Consider the following 21,594-nt stretch of genomic DNA (forward strand, 5'->3'; position numbering starts at 1 on the left):
CCTTTCCTGTGGGCCCTATTTGAGGTAAGTGACAAACAACCTATCGTGAGATGATTTGAGGCAAATTGTTAAGGATGGTAGCTTGAGTGTCCTTGCACAAATACATATAGACCCCACATTTGCTTATTTTTGCATCATGATTTGCTGTTGGCTATAGTAAGCAATACATCCAACAGATATACATCATTTGTCTTTTATCAGGCACTGTATCTTCTGAGCAGAGCACTCTTGGAAGACTTAAGTCACATCAAATGTGTCAGTTTTTACCCGATAGTACAAACACAGGAGCCTCTCAGTTGCTGTTAGCACACTGCAGGAGATCCGGAGCCTTTCAAAGTGCTGCCAGTACTTCTGACACAATTACTCTAAAATAGCCACATGACACAGCGCTGATGCCATCACAGGTGTGAAGCTCAGAAACCTTCAGAATGATCTCACTACCCAGACTGATCAATAACATAGTATAGATCTAATATTCATGTGGCAGTGAGGACATTAAAATTGCCTGCAATTACAATGCGTAGGACTCTTCTGCATTAGACATTTAATTGTGGCTGGGTGGGAACACAGCTGTGAGATAACACACATGCAGGGGAAGAGACGGTGACAGGGTGCCCTGTGTGAGCGGTCATTTAAGATCTGCAGTCGGGTGCTTGATATTTCACAGAGTGTGACCTGCTTTCATTTTAGAAGATATTTAAATTATAGTTATATAACTTAAACGTTTTTTGTGTAACTTAGACATGCAGATATAATGAGGTTATTCTAATTGGGAGACTGAATGTCATTCTAAATGTCATTTACACAGCAGGACTGCACAGCAGCTCAACAGTTACAAAAATGATAGGGAAAGCCCAAAGGATTTTACTGTATTTAAAATATACACCTTTTACATATAAATAAATGATATCCAATTTTTTTGTTTGTATTGTCTCAGCCTTGGAAAGACATCTAACGCGTGCTGGAAACAAAACTGAAAAAAACATTTTCGATACAGCAAACTGCAATTTGAGTGATGTGTGTTTCAATATTTAGAAAGTAATTTATTTTTTTGATTGTAAAGTTGGATTGTGAAAAGTGAGTAAAATGAACTTCCAATCCAGGCCACATGGCCTTATCCACAGAAACGTTTTTATTTCTCAGAAGTTCATGGGTCAGGAGATGTAACAATAAACAGTTCCCAGTGAAATAAAAAAGCACACTGCCTGCTTTTGTCATGAAATATTGGAGTGTTTATTGTAAGTAAAGTTTACCAATGTGGGTCATTCTCTTTTTTAAATTTGTGTGCGGTCATTATCATAAGTTAAAATCTGAAAATGCACTTCCTTCCTGTATGGACTTTCCATCTTAAATTGAGTATGCTAGACGGCCTGGGCAGAGCATCTGTTAACTCCTCCCCTTCAACGGTCAGTCTACTGCCAATTTGATTTCAAAATGCAAGTTTTTATACATCCAATCAAATCGCAGAGAAAGACGAAAGCCACACCTACTATTTTTCTCATTAGAATTTCCCTTTCATTCTGTATTGCTCATCTTCCGGTTCACGCAGACTAAAGTGCATCTCAGCTTTGTCTTCAAGTTTTGTCTCATAAATTAAAGCTTTCTTCTAAATCTTTTCAACACACGGAGGTCACTACACAGAGCACATCTTTAAACACAAACAATACTGAACACATAATTAGACATATGAAAATTCCTGGAAAATATTTTTTTTAAATCAAGGCTTGTTTTACATTCCAAGAAAATCCTGACTAAGGTGTCATAAGTTCGTAAATTCTATGAGATAATTTGGTTTTGAATGTTTTTAGGAAACATTTTAACGTTATCTTCTTGGCAATGATGAGCAAAGGGAGAGTGGAATTTGCTGGGGTTTTCTGAAGGGTATATTTATGAATTTCTGTCCAGACGAAGCAATAAGAATGTTTAAAAGATTTCCTTTGGTATTTTGGTCTTAACTCCTGAATCTTATCAACAAAATAAGAGAAATATGATTAGAGGCGGTGAGTGAGTTAGTGTATTGGCTGTTGCCTTTTATTCCACTGACATCTCAGAAATGTTTCTTAATTTAGCACTTTCAACATATTCCTGGGCTACATCATATCAAATCAAAAGTTATATATTTCCCTCAGGATAAGTGTTGTAAAACAGATTTTATGTGCACGGTTGGCAGTTTTTATCACAAGCACTCTTGCAACCCTGAAAGAAATTGTCTATTGTTGACTCGGGCAGTTTTGATTCTTCAATAACAAAAGCATAATCAGTGACCTTTTCAATGTATAGAACATCAGCAAACCAAGAGGGATTTCGCACTACGAGAACGATGTTATAGTTTCGCAGGAACCAGGAAGAATTTTAGATCAGAAATGATTTTTAGAGGGATGAAATTAGTTTCTAAACCAGAAATAAAGAAACTACCAGCAGCGCAAGCGTGTTGACTGGCTCGACGCATAGAACAGTGTTTTAAACTCTTACAAGACATAAACATACAGGAAGCTTATGTGAGCAGCATTTACCTGATGTGTTTGTCTGAACATTGTCTGTGATATGAAGCACTATGTACTGTATATGAAAGGTTTATGTTTACCTTTCAGTTATTATGAAACTCTAATCGAGGAATATGCAAGCGATATTTAAATGCTATGAGTGAGATATATTTTCAATGAATATCAGCTGAGGTTTAAGTCTCTATTCCAAGCCTTAGCAAAGTTAAAATGAGTGCACAAATCATATGAAAATACATTTTTAGGGTCAAAAAAAGGTTGACATCTGGGCCCGCATGTATAAAACTTTTGCAGAGATTTCAAGCTTAAAGTGTTCATGAAGAACAGCTTGGACACTCTCAGTCATGAGGGTAAAACATTGTTTCGATTCTCGATTCCTTAAACTGGTTTTAAAACTTTGTGACATTGACTGATGGTTCAAGTCCGTCCCTCGTACGTAGGCAGCATTTCTTCTGAGCTAAGCTGTGGCTTGTTTGGATTCCTGTGGATGTCTCAGTGTGCTGTGTGACACTATGCAGACCTTTCTGATGTCATAGCATAGTCCAATTCATATTCCCCGCTGTCATGCACAAGAATGACTGTGTGTGAAGTCTTCCTTCTCTTTAAGAAAAATGACTTTTGTGTTTTTTTGCTGAAACAGACTTTATCTTCTCTTACAGAGCAATTTGAGATGGCACCCCCGACGACTGCACAGCTGAGATACGGTAAGTTAATGTATTGGTGCGGGCAAATCCACGTGTGTGCATCACAAAGACACCTTTTCCTAAATTGCTGCACACCGACAGGCTTCAATCAGGATGATTTCCCCTTTTCTCAAGAGGGTAAAGCTTGAAAAGATCTGAGTGCACTAGTTAAAAGAGCAGAACTACTTAAATAGCGACTCACTTGACACATCAAAACCCTGCATATTTTCCTGCACGCATCATCACCATGCAGTGGTTGACGATCTCTGATGGAAAGAACGTGGATCTGTTGTCGTAGTTACTCAGCTGTTTCTTAGAGACAGCCGCACCCTTCACCTCAGCACCATCGTGTGATGTTGATAAGGGCCTCTGCACATAGAACAAGCCTCTGATAGCCAATCTATTTACCCTTTTAAACCGGACTTGTCGTCGCTGACACATTCTACGAAGCAGTTTTCATTTTACCTTAACTCTGCAACCATTTGTGCGATCAAATTTTTTAATTGCTCCTAGCTTTCCTGTAGCTCAGTGGTAAGAGCATTGCGTTAACAACGCAAGGTTGTGGGTTCGATCCCAGGGGATTGCTAATACCTATGTAAAATGTATAGGATAAAGCAATGTAAGTCGCTTTGGATAAAAGCGTCTGCCAAATGCCTAAATGTAAATGTAAAAGTAGACAAACTGTGCATTTTGAACATATATGGTATATATAATGTATTTTGTTTAGTCAACCAATCGCTGCTGTTATCATGGAGAGCGGCAGTGGGGGAATACGAACAGGTAGTAACGGAGCTGTTGTTTCGTGGAGCGCTCTAATAAATTTAGCAAACAAAAAAATGGCAAAGAGGAGAAACTTAACAGAAGAGCCGATTGGGATGATTTTTGACAATAAAAAATGTGTGATGTTGTCGAGAATTTAAGTGGCATGGACAGAGAACCCAAGTGCAGAAAAGCAAAACAAAGATTTATTTGAACAAAAAACACAAAACAAAAACCCACGAGGGGGTACAACAACAATGACCGAGGGAATAATATTACAGACATTCTGGAATGTAGACTTAACTAAGCTAGACTAATACAACACTTGACAAAAACTTACACTGACTAGACTTTACTATGCCTTACGGAACACGGAGCAGGAACAAGACCTGAAAACAAACTCGTACAGGACAGAAGACACAAGGGCATTGAATAGGGGAACTTACAAGGGATAATTACACTAGGCAGGTGAGGGGGATCAAACACAGGGGGGGAACTAAACGAGGAAATGAGTGGGCGTGGCCAAGAGATGGGACGAGAGGATGCATGGCCTTCATAAACGAACAATGACCATGCGATTCCACACAAAACACGTGGGCACTGCCATGATCCTGACACAAGACTAGAAAACCTGAGCAAGAGAGCAGGATCGTGACTGATGTGGGGCTGTGCTTGCAATTAGACAGAAACTGCTTCAGACACCACCACATTTGTGAATAGTGCAAAAAAAATAAAAAGGGCTCATGAATGTAAGCTATGTAAATGACTGACACTATGTCTTGTGGTGCCAACACAATGCTCTACAAATGAAGGGAAAGAATGTTGTGTTGTGATAACTGCGTTTATCTGCATTGGACTTTGCACAAACTCTGTTATGAGTTAAGATAACCTGCATGCATATTTTGCACTTAAAAATATTACAGGACTTTAAAAATCGTTGTTTCCTCTAATCCAGTGCACACTAAACTGAACCACAGATCTGGAGTATGTTGGTGAGAGATGTGGTCGATATTTATGTGGTTTCCACTTCCTGTACATCATGAGGGGAGAAGTCATTGTATTGAGCATTTTTTATTATTAAATCAACAGTCTCTTGTTTTCTTCCCTGTCACAGTAAAGGAAAACACTTCACAGACTATTATTAGATCAGATTTTACAGTATTCGAAGACGCAATGTGTAAGTGCAATGCTTCTAAATAGGGCTGTCAATTCAAGCTCTTAATTTAGTGTGATTAATTCTAAAATAATGTAAGGTTATATATCATGCCCTCTGACTCACATGTTAATGATGTAAAAAGACATTTTCTATTGGAGCAATTGCCCGCTCTACTTGACTTGATGTCTGCAATCGTGGTGAAAATTTGTGATTTGTTTGCAGACCAACAGTTTAATAATCCCAAATGTAAAAGTCAATTCATAAAAACACGGAACACGACACATTTACATTACATTTATGCATTTGGCAGACGCTTTCATCCAAATCGACTTACATTGCATTATCCTATACATTTATAGTAAAAGGTATGTACAATCCCCTGAGACGAACCCACAACCTTGCTCTTACCACTGAGCTACAGGACACATACGGACACATACTGTATACAAGTAATTATGAATTACTTGTACAGTGAACAGCACATATACAAACAAACAATAACTCACAAGGTACACTGTAAATATATACATAAAGTAATCAGGGTCAACAAAATACATCCACACAATGGGGGGGGGGGCACAGTGAAAGAACAACAAAAGAACATGACAACAACAGGAAATGACAACATAGCATAATACAACAGTTAAGATAAAAGTCAACAACAAACCAAAACATATATACAGTCGCAGAAAGAAAACAAGAGACCATAACATATTTTTTAATTTTTCTTTTTTTACTATTTTTAAGTACTGTTTATAGGTATGTGTTTAAATATTGTTTCTATTTGCATCTATTTGCAGAAAATGAAAACAGGTCAAAACAACCAGAATAAATGCTCATATACTGCAAAGAAAACAAGTTCATATTCACTTTTATGGTAATATTTGTAGATGTATTTACAAAAAGTTATTATTTATGTGATAACCTTGTTTTTTTAACACAGATTTTATGCGTCTTGTCATGCTGTCAGGTTTTCTTTTGTTGAAATTCACCAGACAATGGACTGGGACGGTCATAATACATCTAGAAATGCTGATCAAAGAAGATGTTTTTCCCCGACTGTACATTACACACCCACACTCTGTATTAATGCAGAAAGTTGCCAAGGTTTATAGCTTGCAACAAAAACAGACTAATGAACTATTTAACTTTGCAGAAGTCCATTTTGTTTAGTGTAACTGTCATTTTATTACCTTGCTAGCGCGTGCATTTTTCCTAATTACATGCTTTGCTAAAATCACTGTACAACATGGATTTATTACTTTATCAATATTTTACAACCCAGAATTACAGTAAATATGCTGAACATAATGAATAGCAGACGGCACTGAGCTGATGCCATTTCACTGATGTTACATTGTTTCTCAGCATTTTTACTCATGTGCATTCAGTAGAATTTCAGCCGTAAACATACTTACAATTAATGCTATATTCATGTGAAAGCAATGTTGGAGTTCTTTTTGTCTGAAAGATTGCGGTCTGTGTCTATTAATGTTCCTTCTAACAGTCAACCTCTGTTTTGCTATTTCAGTTTTGCTCCATAATGCCATTCCATTTGTTGGGTTTGGCTTCCTGGATAACGCCATCATGATAGTCGCAGTAAGTTCTCTTACCAAACATTATTCTGACCTTTAATCGTATTTTGTGTTTGTGTTTGTGTATCGTTTTGATTATGGGACATTGAAAAAATTTTTTAAGGTCAAAGAGATGTGTCCTGCAGCTCACAAGGGGGAAAACCATTGAGAAAAATGTTCTGATCACAGCACTATTAAATAAAAAAATAATAAGACAAATCGACCATTTTAGATTTTTGCAATACCCAGTTAGATTCCTGAACTGAATAATAAAGCTGTAACCACACATTTGTTGTGTATGTTAGAAACCTAAAAATAGTGCTTACAAAGTTGTTCTGGCTGTCAGACGTCTGGCTAGAATGAACACTAAATGTTTAATGGTTTTCTCTGCAGGGCACCCAGATTGAATTATCCATAGGAGTCATACTGGGGATCTCGACCATGGCCGGTAAGTGATTGTATGACATGACTTCTTCCACATGATTTCACAGTGAATCTGGATATTGTAAAGCTCACCGGGATCAACCGGCTCCAGGTTCATAGTGAATGTGGCAGGCAGCAAATTATGAGAGGAAACAGAAAGAGAGAAGGACATAATGAATGTTGATAAAAAAAATCCTTCCTGCTCCTGCCATGTCTGTAGCTTCTCATACTTTTTTTCAAAGGCTCACTTGATTTTAAAACAATAGAAATCAAATATTTCCTCATATAAAGTAGAATTTAAATATATTAAATAAATACAGTATATACAGGACCCCTATACAACAGTGCTGGGCAACATTTAGAATTGAAGAATTGGCGTGCTTTATCATGACTTGGTATTTGAATAAATGGTCCACCACCCGCAGTGAGTTTATTTGAAACGAAACGAATTGAACTGCAATGGGGGTATACGCATGCAGGTCATCGATATACTTCCAATAAAATCTCAGCCTGGCTGTTATATTCGGCGCCGCCGGGAACAATAGCGCTTCGCCTCAGGATGCACATGGGATTACGATCAACAACGTGAGTCTTATTATTCAAACACTTCGCCATATGTCGACAACCAAAAAGGAGATGCACTTCAGGCTGTCCGTTTAAAGGTACGTCAACAAATATGAAAAAAAGCCTCATGATCACAGAAGCACTTTACAATGCTCACCTGTAGTGCTGTATGTTTGCCGAAATTTGAACGTTTTCTTACCGAACATATCGTTATCACTTCAGTCCCAGGAGAGCAGAAGTGACCTAGCTGCTTGGGATTTTAGCGGAAGTACGTCATTGTCCCGTGTGCACATACCCCATTCAAAGTAAATTAAACCAAAGGAGGTGAGATGCCAAGCTGTCCTGGGCAGCAGAGGAATGATATATGATCAAATTCCTATTCTGTTTCAGGCTGAGAGGAAAGCAAGGCCATTGATTTTCTTATTTGGCCGTTTGCTGTGAATGCAACCCTTCACTTATGTTTGTGAGATCAGCTTAAGCCTTTGCATAGAATCATAGGAGCTCTTATAACAAAGCACTAAAACCACCATTGATAACACTGTAACCAGTCAGTCCAGCCATCAGTGACCTGCTTTGCTTCAGTTTTCTCTTTTATCTTTGGCATCCATTAGGATGCTGAACAACAGAAATTGAATTATAAAACAGTCAGTTCTGGTCCTTGATTCTGATTGGTTGAGCAGAGTTATAAGCCATTATTAAATTCCCCGACTGATAACTGCAAGACATAGCTTAAATATCACTTTATATACTTTATGTTATGAAACCTTGCTACGCATATGGAATAACCTTTTTTTTCATGTCATGCCACAATGCCCTTAGCTGTTAAAATGCACTGTACCCCACTGCTTTTGGGGGCTTATTGCTTTATTATCTTCCGTCTAATTTTCTGTCTGTCTTCAATGTAATGATGACAAAGAAACATGATCACGAAAAATACAATTTCATACCATTGTTATTGTAATGTTAAATGGTACATATGCAGTATAGTTTAATCTAAATAATACTTAGTAAAAAATGAATGACAATATTCAAATGTATTCTTCCTATTATAACTTTATTACTAGATAATAACAAAAATGATCTGGCAATATTCACCATGTAACAATTTTTTTTATTAAATTGAATCTACATATTCAATGCGTCATCCAGCATATACTTCACTAAAATAAATTCACACAGGATCTCCTTCGTAATACTTTAATACTTTTGTTTTTAAGACAGTGGCTTTAAGAGCATACATGTTTTGAAAATATTACAGTAATAGAGTATAGGATAAAGCACAGTATTTGTGGTAGGCACTTCTTTATTAAAGCACGGTTCATTTGTTTTGAATCTGTGCCGGTGTGTTTGAGACATGATTCACTCTATACTCTTCTGGCTGCAGAGATATTTCAGATCTGTTAGAATAGAAGATATTGTTTGAGCTTATAGAGACCAATCGATGCTGTGTCTCCCTATCTTCATTCTCTCTCTGTGTGCTAGTGGAACACAAATTGATGCACTCAGAACAGGTGTGGTGAATCTCTTGCAAAAGCAAGAGATATAGTAAATAGGCAAAAGAGATTTTACAGATCACACCTTCAGGAACACAGGGTTTACGAGAGCAGACTAAATTCTGTTTGAAATCCCTTCTCAAACCTTTAAGGCTTTTATGTGTTGTACTTTGTTTTGATGTGTTTGCACACCGCAAAATGGCTGACACTGACACTGGACATTCTGTAAATCTATATCACAGTTCTGCATTTGATTTTATCACATTTTGATAAAACAGTCGGCTGTTATGTGCATTAAAACATTGTTTTGCACTTTTCTTGTTATCTCATAGAAGTGATACTAAAGTGAGATCTTCAGATTAAGTCGTTTTACTGGTCAAAGTATGCTTGTGCTCTTTGAAATAAACCTAGCATGCATTGGTGGCGTAAGTGTCCTAATGTGTCTTTGGAACACTATAGGCTAATTATAACTATACGTTTGTAAACATTTGGGAAGTGCGGGCATCTTGGTTGCAGAAAAACCCGGATGAGATAGCCTTTATAACAACTAGAGAATAACACTGGAAGTTTAACTATTTTGTATACCGTATCAAAGATTATAGAAAACCTTCCCTGAAATAAAATAAATACAGATCCGGATGATTTCGTCAGTCCAGCCTGTTCGTTTAATAGCTTGCTTAGCTTAAATTAGCATATTCAACGACTGTATTCCATAGCAATACCATACTTTTTGCCATTCCTATTCTGACATTCAACAACACTAAAACACGTTTTTGAAGGAATTGTCTCCTCCGTTTCACTTATTGCTGCTTTGTTTCCACTGTTTTTCAGCAACCAGTATGCGCGCGCATTTTCTCATCGAAAATGAGAGATTTGGAGAAGAGCTCTTCTAGAGATTTGGTACTTAAGGGCCATAGCAACTACATTGCTAGGTCAGAATACCCTAGCAACTGCATAGTAATACCCTGATGACCGCCAAAAGCACCTTATCATCAGCCCATGCGTTTACACAGGCAGGCATCATTCACATTTCATTCTTTTAAAATCGAATATTCAGGCAATTTTTCACCTCATATCAAAGGGGCCCGTTTTCAGCCTGCTGTTAGAAATAATGACAGCATTATAAAAAGGACAAGATAGCTTACATTCCCCTATTTGTCACACTCAGTTTAAACATTTTGTTTGGGAAAGGTTTATTCAGCAGCTGCTATGTCTGCCAGACTCCTCCGAGCTCTAATGGCACTTGACATCTAAAACTATTGATCGGATAAACCATTCCTACATCCAAGAAGAACACACTGTGGGGCTGTGATTCAACCTGACCTTCCTCACAGATGTCAACCACAACATGCCCTGTTAACATTGTGAGGACATGTTAGCCATCTTGTTCGTGATAAAGTACATTTGACACAATGAACTGGGATGATTTCAGACTGGTTGTTGGCACTCAGTGACAAATGTATATTGATTTATGTACTTTGCTTGTTCTACCTAAGGAATATAAAAATATGTATTTTATCAACATATCTTATCACCTTTTTTTTTCCAGCTGCTGCCCTTGGAAACCTGGTCTCGGACTTGGCTGGACTCGGGTAAGAGCTCAAGTCTGATCATTCTAGAAATTGCCTCAAACTCAAGCGGAGACATTCAGCTGCTGTAAACTTTGTTGGTGTCACAGCAAACTATAGTGCAGGAAAAATGTGACCTATAGTTAATTGGTAGCAAGTGATGAGAATGAATGAGTCAACATGATGACTGAAAAAGAACGGAGCAAGTGCTAATAGAGAAAATCCTGGAAACACAGTGGGCTGTTAGAAGTTTCTCCTGTGAAATATTTCACGAGTTAGACACATTTGGTGTATATCATATAGGGCTGGGCAAAAATATTGAAAAATCGATTACTAGTTTTTTCTAAATGCGGTCGATTCAATATCGATTCTCAAAAGCTGTGAAACGATTTTTTTCTTTCAAATTTCTGCAAGCTATGAACATTCATTAACGTGTATGTTATTGCTACTACTATACACTAGATGTCACCTTTCTTATTAATACTGGTGGATGTTACAACAGGGAACATATCATTCATTCATTGCTTAATTAACATGGCGGATGGGGGTGTGTCGTCGAATTTAACATCACATTAACAGAAAAAGCAGCGGTTCATATGATTGAAGCCCCTCTTTACAGCTCATTTTGTGATTTTGTCTGACATACTGTATCTCAAATGTAACCGGTTCTGTTTCAATATACCCAAGTTTAATATACAGGTTTGTGGCTCTTCATTTCATTTTTTAATTCACCATTGTAATGTGATATTTACCGATCTTTTGTAGAAATAACTATAGGATTTGTATTTAATCTTTAATCATCGACTCGAATTGAATCAAATCGAGAGCTTATGAATCAGAATCGAATTGGAACATCAGAATCGATACCCAGCCCTAATATCAAATCAGTATCACTTTTTAAATGATTAAATGCTGTGTTGACAAAGTTGAAAAGCACTTTGTAATCCTTTTTATTGTCTAGCAAATTCCAGCAACAAACATGAAGGATGACTTCATGATAATAATGATTTCTGACCAAAACAAATCACAAAATACGGACTTTCATAATTTCAGAAGGAGAGCAGCGATATGTTTATTTGTACATGCTTTATAAGTATATGCCTTTCCGATTTCTTGTATTGAGTTGAAATACAGATCCTGACACAACATCTAGCCGCTTTTCTCAGCAGAAGGACATTTAAATATTCATTTTCACTCAGCGTTCTGGCAGCTGAGCTGATGTTCAGACACCTGTGCTCAGTATGGAGGAATATGTGAAGGATAATATAGATATTTTCTTAAAATAAACCCGACCCTGATGTGAGGCAATGATGACAACCTGACTGTACATTATTTGATATTTACAAATCAACACAACATTATTAGCCTGTACACAAAACATGGACCATGGATGATATCTGTCTATTGGTTGCAATACTCTTGTCTGTCATTGAATATGAAATGTTGCAGACAGAGGAGAAAGGTGAATGCTGAATTTGTGAGTGTAATGATAGATTTGTCTCTGTACTGTATTAGAGGTGATCCTGTAAGAATATTGAGGTGTTAGAGCTGTCAGGAGCAGCTGCCCTAATGATTTCACCTATTACACAATAATAATCAAAGAGTGGAGAAAACTTCCTGGCAGATCTTAAATCGGCCTCTCGAGAGCTCTAGACCATATCCGAGCCAATTACTGAAAGTGTGCATCTCTCTCTCTCTCCTGTGGTTTACTGTGCTGTTATTTGTTTGACCTTCTCTCCATACTGCCCTCATTATATATTTGCCGTGCTGGTACAATCATTCAAGCGTCTCCATGTGAGAAACACGTCTTTAGCAATATCACATACCAAATGTATCATACATTGTGTTTTCTGTCCTTTTCTTTTCAGCATGGTGAACAAAACGCTTAAGATTTAGACCATTTTAAGGTCCAGTGGGTCATTTTTTGGAGGATCTATTGTTATAAACACAATATGATATACACAATTATGACTTCAGATGTGCAACTTTACATAATGAAGCGAAAATGCTTTTATTATCTTAGAATAAGCCATTACTTTCTACATTCACCGTGGGTCCCCTCGCATGAAATTCACCATTTTGTTTTTTGTAAATACGTTATCTGCTTCGGTGATAAGGTGAACAACACCCAACAAACCAAATGTTGGACAAGTAATCCGTTTGTGTGGGACACCATTGATAGGTAGCACAAAACTCTAATATAATAACGGAATGATAACATTTTTATATAATATTTTAGCTTATAAATATAATTTGTAATTTAGTCCATTCCAACCACAACATAATTAAGGCATATATCAAATGTTGTATAACATGTAACATTTTAATGGCCATTTCAATTTAAGGTTCACTGTCTCTTTAAATTTTGAGCTCTGATCTCAGATCAGACATAGAGTTATAATGAACACGTTGAAGATCTTTTAAAAAAGAGAAAACTAAAGGAATAAAGAACAGACGAATAATTAAAAAGAGTTTCTCTTTTAAAATGTATTATTGTTAAATAATGCACTTTGTGATTTGCAAATAATTTTAATTCGTTAACCACAACCTATAATCTGAACACAGTTTCAAAGCTACGCAATTTACAATGTTTTAGTGAGATTTTATTCGGTATATTGACGTGGGAGGATCGCCACACGATTTACTGACAGACGTCGCATCCTCTTGATGACTGAAATCACCGCCTTATTCTCATACATTTTATAAAAGTCAGGCTTTAAAAAATACTTGTGTTTGTATGAGCTCGTAGGCGGAGACTAAATGGAGGGACTATAAATCCATGACGGGCCGCGAATCAGACTAGGGCACGACTCGTTTGAGTGATACTGGGTCGACTCCCTTTTTTCCAAGCCAATAACTTGGTCGGCTTAACTTGGCAGACTACTAACATTCACACTCCATGAAATGTAATTTACATGATCTCATAACATGTACTCTTTAAAGCGGCCCTAACACACAGGGTTTCTGCCAATCTCATATGAATCTTGAGTACCTATAGAGTAGTACTGCATACTTTGTTTCTTCAAAGAGTATTTAGTTTGATCACATTTATAAAGATAGATACAGCTTTACATTTGTTTCTGGAAACATACAGCGCGTGCGGGGGGGAGGGGTAGGGTGAACCAAAGCACGTGAGCACCCGTGTCAACAAAAAACAGACATCAGTTTCACTCACCGCATGTCCGGCATCTTTTAGCACTGGGACGGCTCCATATATCAGTTTCAAGCGACCTCAAAATCCAGCCTTATATCCACAGTTAATATAACCCAATTACCCAAATGCAGTGAACAAACAAACACCTGAACTTCGCAAACGTATGCTCTCTCTCTCTCCTGCTAACAAGTGTCTGCGTATGCTCCTTCTCCTGCTCTCCTGTGGCCGTGCCGCGTGCTGTTCCAGGAGAATAGTCCAATAAGGGTCTAAGAAAAGTAAAGAAATACTACGTAATATTCCCAACTCGTTTTTTTAACAAGTAGACCATGAGAAGACAGCACGTTTAGCATTGTAAAGAAGTCAGAATGCATGAAACACCGTTGCACGCCGCTTTAAGATAATTAATATAGTAACTCATGGGCAGGAGGCTTGCTGTTGAGTCTAAATGTGAAATTCAGACTTATTTCTGAGCATCTCTGTGCTCAGAACAGGTGTGTGATTGCTTGAAGTTAAAAGAATCTATTCAACAAAAAAAATCCATATTTATCTAGATCACTGAGTACATTGGTTCAGTATCTGGGCTCAGCTCATTACGTGTTGTGTACTGTGGCCAGATTACTGGCTGCTTCTGTCAATACAAGACTCATGCCTGTGAAATACTGTTGCACAGGGAGTCTTTCACCTCCTCAATCTGCTGTTTACTGCAGCACTTGTTTGTTTTCAGTCACAACTGCTCCAGGTGGAATATTCCTCTACATTGGCATGATGAATGAGGGTTTGAGCAGAGCCTCTCTGGGATTGAGCTGATAGTCCGAAGAATGAAATGTGAAGTAGCTGTAATGAGGCAATGATGTGTGCTCTCGCTTTGTATAGCTCTCATACAGCACACATTGACTCATAGATGAATTTGTTTTTATGAGACTTGCTGATGAACTGAAGATATGTATTTTAACCAGCGTGATTTTTTGCAACAGTGATTTTATTCTTTATCTGTTTCACAAACATTTGTTTACAGATAAATTGCTTTGATGAGCAATTTAAATGCTTTCTGCCTGTTCATTTCAGGGTTATTATAGATTTACATTTTACTTTTGTTACCATATTATTTTAAATGATTTACTTTAGTTTTGGTTGTTTACTTTGGCTTTGTTAGTTGTCATTTATTAGACACAATTTATGTTGTGCTAATCATTTGCAATATTTAATAGAAACATTTATGACATGGTACAGCAATTAATTACTTAATTACTGAATAACATACAATATAGACAGTTTCAAAGCAACACCATACATCAAACGTTCCTGCGCATACGCGCATTCGTGGACTGCCCTTAACTTCCAGTATACATTCGCTAAGAAGAGAGTGCCTGTAGATTATTTCTGATAATAAGCAAAAGAAAAAGATAAGAACTGTTACCTGTCTCTCCAATATTTTGTATTTAGATTCCGGTACTAAGCTCAGCCTCTAGATGTCAATGTACCATACTGTTTTTTTAAATGTGACCGAACTACAGGACACATTCAACAAATTGTTTATTTAATCAAATGAACATACAACAAAATTCAACAAATTGTTTATTAAATACAATCATCATACAATAAATAATATAATTTATATAAATTAATATGAACATAAATAACATTAGTCAATATAATATTAGACACTAGGTTAGCAAGTAGGGCTGGGCGATGTATTTAAAAAAATATATCGATAATTCTTTACACTGCAATCGAGGCACAGGAGTGACTCAATGTGCAGATTTTGAAATATAATAACATGCACACCATTGACTGGAATCACAGACAAAGAATTTAAGAGCCCAATGTACAGTGGTGTGAAAAAGTATTTGCCCTCTTGCGGATTTTTGGGTTTATTTTGCATATTTGTCATGCTTAAATGGTTCAGATCATCCAAAAAAAATCATATTACTCAAAGAAAACCAGAGGAAATACAAAATTCAGTTTTTAAATAATGGTTTTATTTCTTAAGGGAAATAAAATTCCAAAGATTTCTGACCCTATGTGAAAAAGTAATTGGCAATAACTGTTGGATCCAAGAGAGATACTTACACCATGTCTTTATTTGAGTTTTGCTTTGGTTTTGTTTCTATTGTGCTATTTCAGTTTATGAAAATGTTTTTTAAAGAAACATAATTCAGTACACAGTGTTGACCCTTGTTCTTTCACATTATATCAGTTTTGACAGTATATGTCTGTGTGTGAATCAGTCTTGCAGGTTACGTGGAAGCGCTGGCCTGTAGGCTGGGTATGCAGATTCCTGATCTGAGTCCCAAACAGGCGGACATGTGGCAGACCAGAGTCAGTTCTCACAGCGTAAGTGGTTATTTCACACTTTCCTTTAGGCGAATGGTGCTATACCATAGACAAACAAAGAAAACCGCCCTTATCTATCAAGTAACTGTTTAAATCAATTTAAGGAGTACTGCATAGGACAAGGAAATGTTATTCTTTCTTCAGGCCTCTCTGTCAATGTCTCAACAATATCTCAGATCATAGAAACTCGTGCCAGTGGGTGGCATGTGCAGTTAGACAAGCGCTTCTTTCCTCCGACTTGTTTTCAAAGACTGAATGCCCTTCGTTTCCGTTTTTATTCTGAATAAGATTAAACTTCTGCAGAGGTTCCTTTTTTCAGAAAATAAATCAAATCGACCATTAACTTTCTAGGGTTGGAGCAAAAATCACATTTGAGTCTTGTGCAATGAGTTTTTGGAAATGCCAGAAGACTAAAATGCTAGAGTCGGTTCATTGTCATTTCTGTTCTGTGTGGTCGCAAAGGCAGAGTTATTATAGTTTAGTTTAATTTAATAATATTTAAAAAATATATATTTTTAGATTTTTACTTTGTGTTAATTTTAGTTTAGCTTTTAGCAATTTTGGTATAAGCTTTAGTCATTTTATAATTAAGTGGTTTATTTTTGACGTTGCTATATAGGATTAATTTATTTTTATTTTATGTTTATTCTTGTTCTAGATGCAGTCGCATTAAAAATAAACACTTTAAAAATGTAGTAAATATAAACAAATAGTACACAACAAGTTAGATGGCACAATTAATTGCAGTAAATTTTATTTTTCATTTGTTATCAGGTTTTTATTTTAAAGGGATACTTCACCCAAAAAGTGCCCTAAACTGTTTTGCTGTTCTACAGCATTTTTCATGTTTGGTTGAAGTATCCCTATATAAGCTTTTGAGAATTGTTCTTCTAAATACAGAATATGATTTATAGTAGTTTGCTGGGAGTAATGTTATTTGGCACTCTGATGTGCAATCACTCTCATTGAAAAATTTCTCCACATTTAATCACATTTGCTGTGTAACAGGTTAACACGACAAACCCGCTGAAGAGTAAAATTCTAATTACATCTCTGAGGTTGCTTGAAAAGGTCAGGTTTACACATCAGGCTAAACTACATTTGACACGGCGATTCCCACTGGAATGAATTCATCACTTCTCCACCTCAGGGTTAAAATGATCAGGAATAAAGATCAATCGGTTTGGCCATGATACCGCACGACACAATAGGATGTTTGTTCAATAACTAAGACAATCATTTGCCACTTGTACACATTAAACCCTTTTAATCGCCTTTTAGTTGCTGGTTGGGTTTTCAGTTATCTCTTTCCTTTGTTGTGGTGTTTACTATAAGGGCAAGTTGGCGCAAGAAAACAAAGGGCCTGTCCTTTAGTGTATTGGCTTGCTATTGCTAGGGCAGGTGATATTGTAAAGGGGGCATTCTTGTTTTTTTTGAGCAAGCAAACAAGACGAGTCATTGATATAAAGATCTGTTTATTGTACGTGAGTTAGAAAGACTAAACCTTAAAAGTGTACAGTGTATCTGTTGAGAATTTGTGATGGTCTAGGAGTGCAAGCATATAGATGACCTAAAAGGACTAAAAGCATTGTAACTTCAGAGCATCTATAAGCTGTATAGCCTTGAGTTGCTAGGATTGCAACAGTCGTAACTCTGAACAGATCAAACTGCTGTCAGATTTGGTGTCAAGTCTGTTTGTGTGAAATATCCTATTGAGCTCAGCTGGACAGAAAAATAACTCCATCAAAACACCAAACTTTCTATCACTGGTTGAGTCCCGGATTTTGCTTGAGATGCCCGTCCGATTCATTTCATTACAGTCTTCACTCTTAAAAAAACGTTGCTACACAGTGATGCCATACAAGAACCATTTATGGTTGAATAGCTCCTTAAAGAACCTTTAACATCTCAAGAACAGGGATGTCCCTAGTGAAAAATAAATATACAAAAATTTATTTCAAATACATTTATTTCATGCTAAGAATACTGCAAATCCATTTACATCTTATGTACTTAACGAAAATACACTACGATTGTATTTGTGGTATACTAAATTGGTATACTTAAAGTCTGCTAAATTGCTCATAACTCGTTTTGTACTAAATACACTTTATTGTCCAGAAATAGTGCTTAAGTCCAAATGAAGACACATTCCAGTGTATTTGATTGTGCTAAAGTGTAACTATTGCAAGTATGCTTCAGGTACACTAAATATCTTCCATTGAAAGATTGATTTTTTTTTTTAATCATAAAATCCTTATCAAAAGTGACATGAGAACACATTTTTATTTAAAGACATGCTTAATATGAAGAAATGTGAATCGTGTTTAAATAGTTCTCCAAATAACGTTTAATTATAATTTTATATCAGTAAGTCATGTCAGTTAGTATGTTAATACATTTAAACTATACTCAGCATGAAATAAATGCCATTTAAATGAGATGTTATTTTACTAGGGGTATCAATATCAAAATCTCACTGTATGATAATACCTCGGTATAAAGCCCTCGGTGCGATGTTAATTGCAATATTTCAAATGCCAAATTATGACTCGGAAACATGCCATAAGCATCCTCTTTTCTTTATCCTGTTACTGTTGCTTAGAGATAGGAGTTATAGCATGAGATGGGTCAAATGCCCTAAACATCCCTTTTAAACAATAAAATAATCGCACCAGATGGACAAAGGTAACATCATTATTTTTTTGGACATTCTCTATGTTAGGCCTGGAAGACCTATTGTTTTATACAGTCATGTGACACCGCGGTAATATTGAAACAATTTTGCTATAGTGATAACACAATGTCGATAATATTGTTACATCCCTATTAAAGAATCAAAGAGAATTTTGTTATGTCACACCATTGTTAGAACAACACAATGCTTTGGGTTTCCTGTGCATTTCCTTTGTTCTCTTCTCTTGCATTCTCAGGGTAAAGCCATCGGTGTGTTCATCGGCTGTGTACTAGGCATGTTTCCTTTACTCTTCTTCAAAGATGACGACGAGAAAAAGAAAGAAGGAAAAAAAGGTCAGACGGCTTCCAAGGACACCAAAAGCGCGTGATGAGCCTCTGTGTCGGAAATCTCACGTAAAGACGGACTAAACTGAAGAACGAACCGATCGCATTTAGACTCTCGTGCCAGTGGCTGCAGAAGATTAAACTAACCATCTGACAGCAAGTGCATGAGTTTTTAATCTTTTAATTGTGTTGAACCCCCCGCAGCGATGCACATATGAAACCGGAGTATCTACCTGCTTTCTAGTGGCTTTGTTGTTTTTATTGTGATGAATAGTTTTATTTCAGTCTTATTAGAAGTGTGGTGTTAGGAGACCCCTGTATCAATAGTATGAATATATTACGCCAAATTTTCCTAAAAATCCTAAATGAGTGGGAATGAATACTAAGGTATTTCTACAGAAGTTCTTTATATAACACTACGCTGATTTTAAAATGAAGTTTGTTGTCATTGTTCCAGTATGTTACACGGAACCGAAGTCAAATTAAAGTAACCGCATACACGCACAATATTGTATTTCAGAGCAAGCAAACAAAAAAATGGATCAAGTTCTTGTCTAGAAGTTATTTTATTTGAGTGTTGGTGTGGCTGCTGTTATTGTCTTTAATCAACTCAACCCCCACAACATAACACTTAGCTTGGAAATTAGAAACGATGATTCCTCTTCCTGCCACCAGTTGGCGGTATTGAGTCATTTTGTAGAATTACCACTGGGGTATATGTTGAAAAAAAGAGTTTAATGTTTTAATGTTCGGACAGGATTTTTATTCAAAATTCATTTGTTTGCTGTATTGTTATGTGCCTTAATGGATGTGCAGTCAATTGTTGCCATGGGTGCATTTGGAAATCTGAATGCTCTCATTTGTAAACTAATGCTTAATGATTGGCTTGGGGTTACTCTGATGTATCTGACCCGTAACTCACATTTTAACCTATTAACCTAAACACAGGACATAACAGCTGCTTTGAAATCGCCAACGTCATCATCTCGATTACATAACCATTTTTGCAACAATTCTTGCACAGACATTTTGTCATGCTATGTATACATATATGTTTGTTGTGTTGTCCGTGTTGTTGATTTTGTTTTTTTTAAATACTTTGTCAAGTCTGCAAAATTAACACTTCGTCATGAAAGAACATTTAAAACTCATTTAACTTTTGTAATGTGGAAAGCAAGATACAGAATGAGATGAAGGTGGGATTTTATTCAGCAGGAAGTAGTGGGATTGTGTGAAGGTTCTTTTTATGACCGGTGGTTTGAGTTTGGGTTTAAAAAACAAAAAAAGCTTGCCAACTTCTAAGAATATAAAGGAATTTGATCAAAGAATACGGTAAAGATTTCATAAATAATAACATTGTGCACTGTTGAGTTGTTCACAGTAAGACAATGTTTTCAATGCAGCCAAAATAATTGATTTTGATTTCACGTTGATTTGAAGAATGTCCAGAACAAAGATACATTTACATACATTTACATTTAGGCATTTGGCAGACGCTTTTATCCAAAGCGACTTACATTGCTTTATCCTATACATTTTACATAGGCATTTGCAATCCCCTGGGATCTAACCCACAACCTTGCGTTGTTAACGCAATGCTCTTACCACTGAGCTACAGGAAGCTAAGATTTAGTCTTTTTATTAAATTAAGTTTTTAAGAGTTCCGTTTTAATTCTGCATTGTTGTCTATTATGAGTTAAGAAAGATGAATGTCTTGACCGAGCATTCTGATACTTCACAGCCTCTATGAGCACAGCTGACTGAATCTTTTGTAAGATTGCGCAACACAGTAACCATGGCAACTGTCCGTCTCTTCATTGGAGAGCCACACTACTGAGCTGGGTGGTAGCACCAGGCTGGTCTAAAAATAACCTTATTTTTAAATAATTTAAGGGTTGGAGATAAAGGAAGCACAAACACTTTTTGCTCTCAGACGAGCTAAAGCTAGCATGACAAACTGTTGTGCATGTGTGTCTTTCTCATTTGTCAAATCAAAGATCAATGAGATTATATCTAACCACATAATAGAGATTTTGACAAGTACTGGAATATTTAATGTATAATATGTGGTTCAAATCACACAGTCAGCTTTGTCCTGTAATGACATAACAGTGATGTTCACTTGAAACGTAACATTGAAACTATGCATCGAGATGAATTGAAGGAGACGTTTTAAACCTGCATGCATCTAAAATGATTTATTTATATGTTATAATGATATTATAAGTAGTCATATGTCAATCATTGTTTGGATTTTTGTTAGATAAAATTTGTTTATTGTTCAATCTTATTTGCATGTTGTTATGGGAACTTTATGTTGCACTGAATAAATCAGCATCATGTCCATAAAAAGATGAAAAATCA

At 36.4% G+C, this 21,594-nt stretch overlaps 1 protein-coding gene across 1 annotated transcript in view; it reads left to right on the forward strand.

The window, feature by feature from the left end:
• tmem65 (transmembrane protein 65) overlaps positions 1 to 21,594 on the forward strand; it is a 33,959-nt gene extending 12,365 nt beyond the window's left edge. The window contains exons 3-8 of the mRNA XM_056762626.1: positions 3,161 to 3,205; positions 6,631 to 6,698; positions 7,067 to 7,121; positions 10,703 to 10,745; positions 16,104 to 16,209; positions 19,143 to 21,594. Coding sequence (XP_056618604.1) covers positions 3,161 to 3,205; positions 6,631 to 6,698; positions 7,067 to 7,121; positions 10,703 to 10,745; positions 16,104 to 16,209; positions 19,143 to 19,274 — 449 coding nt within the window. The 3' untranslated portion in view covers positions 19,275 to 21,594. The remainder of the gene's footprint in view (positions 1 to 3,160; positions 3,206 to 6,630; positions 6,699 to 7,066; positions 7,122 to 10,702; positions 10,746 to 16,103; positions 16,210 to 19,142) is intronic.

This window comes from Triplophysa dalaica, chromosome 12, assembly GCF_015846415.1.
Source record: "Triplophysa dalaica isolate WHDGS20190420 chromosome 12, ASM1584641v1, whole genome shotgun sequence".
Lineage (NCBI taxonomy): Eukaryota > Metazoa > Chordata > Actinopteri > Cypriniformes > Nemacheilidae > Triplophysa > Triplophysa dalaica.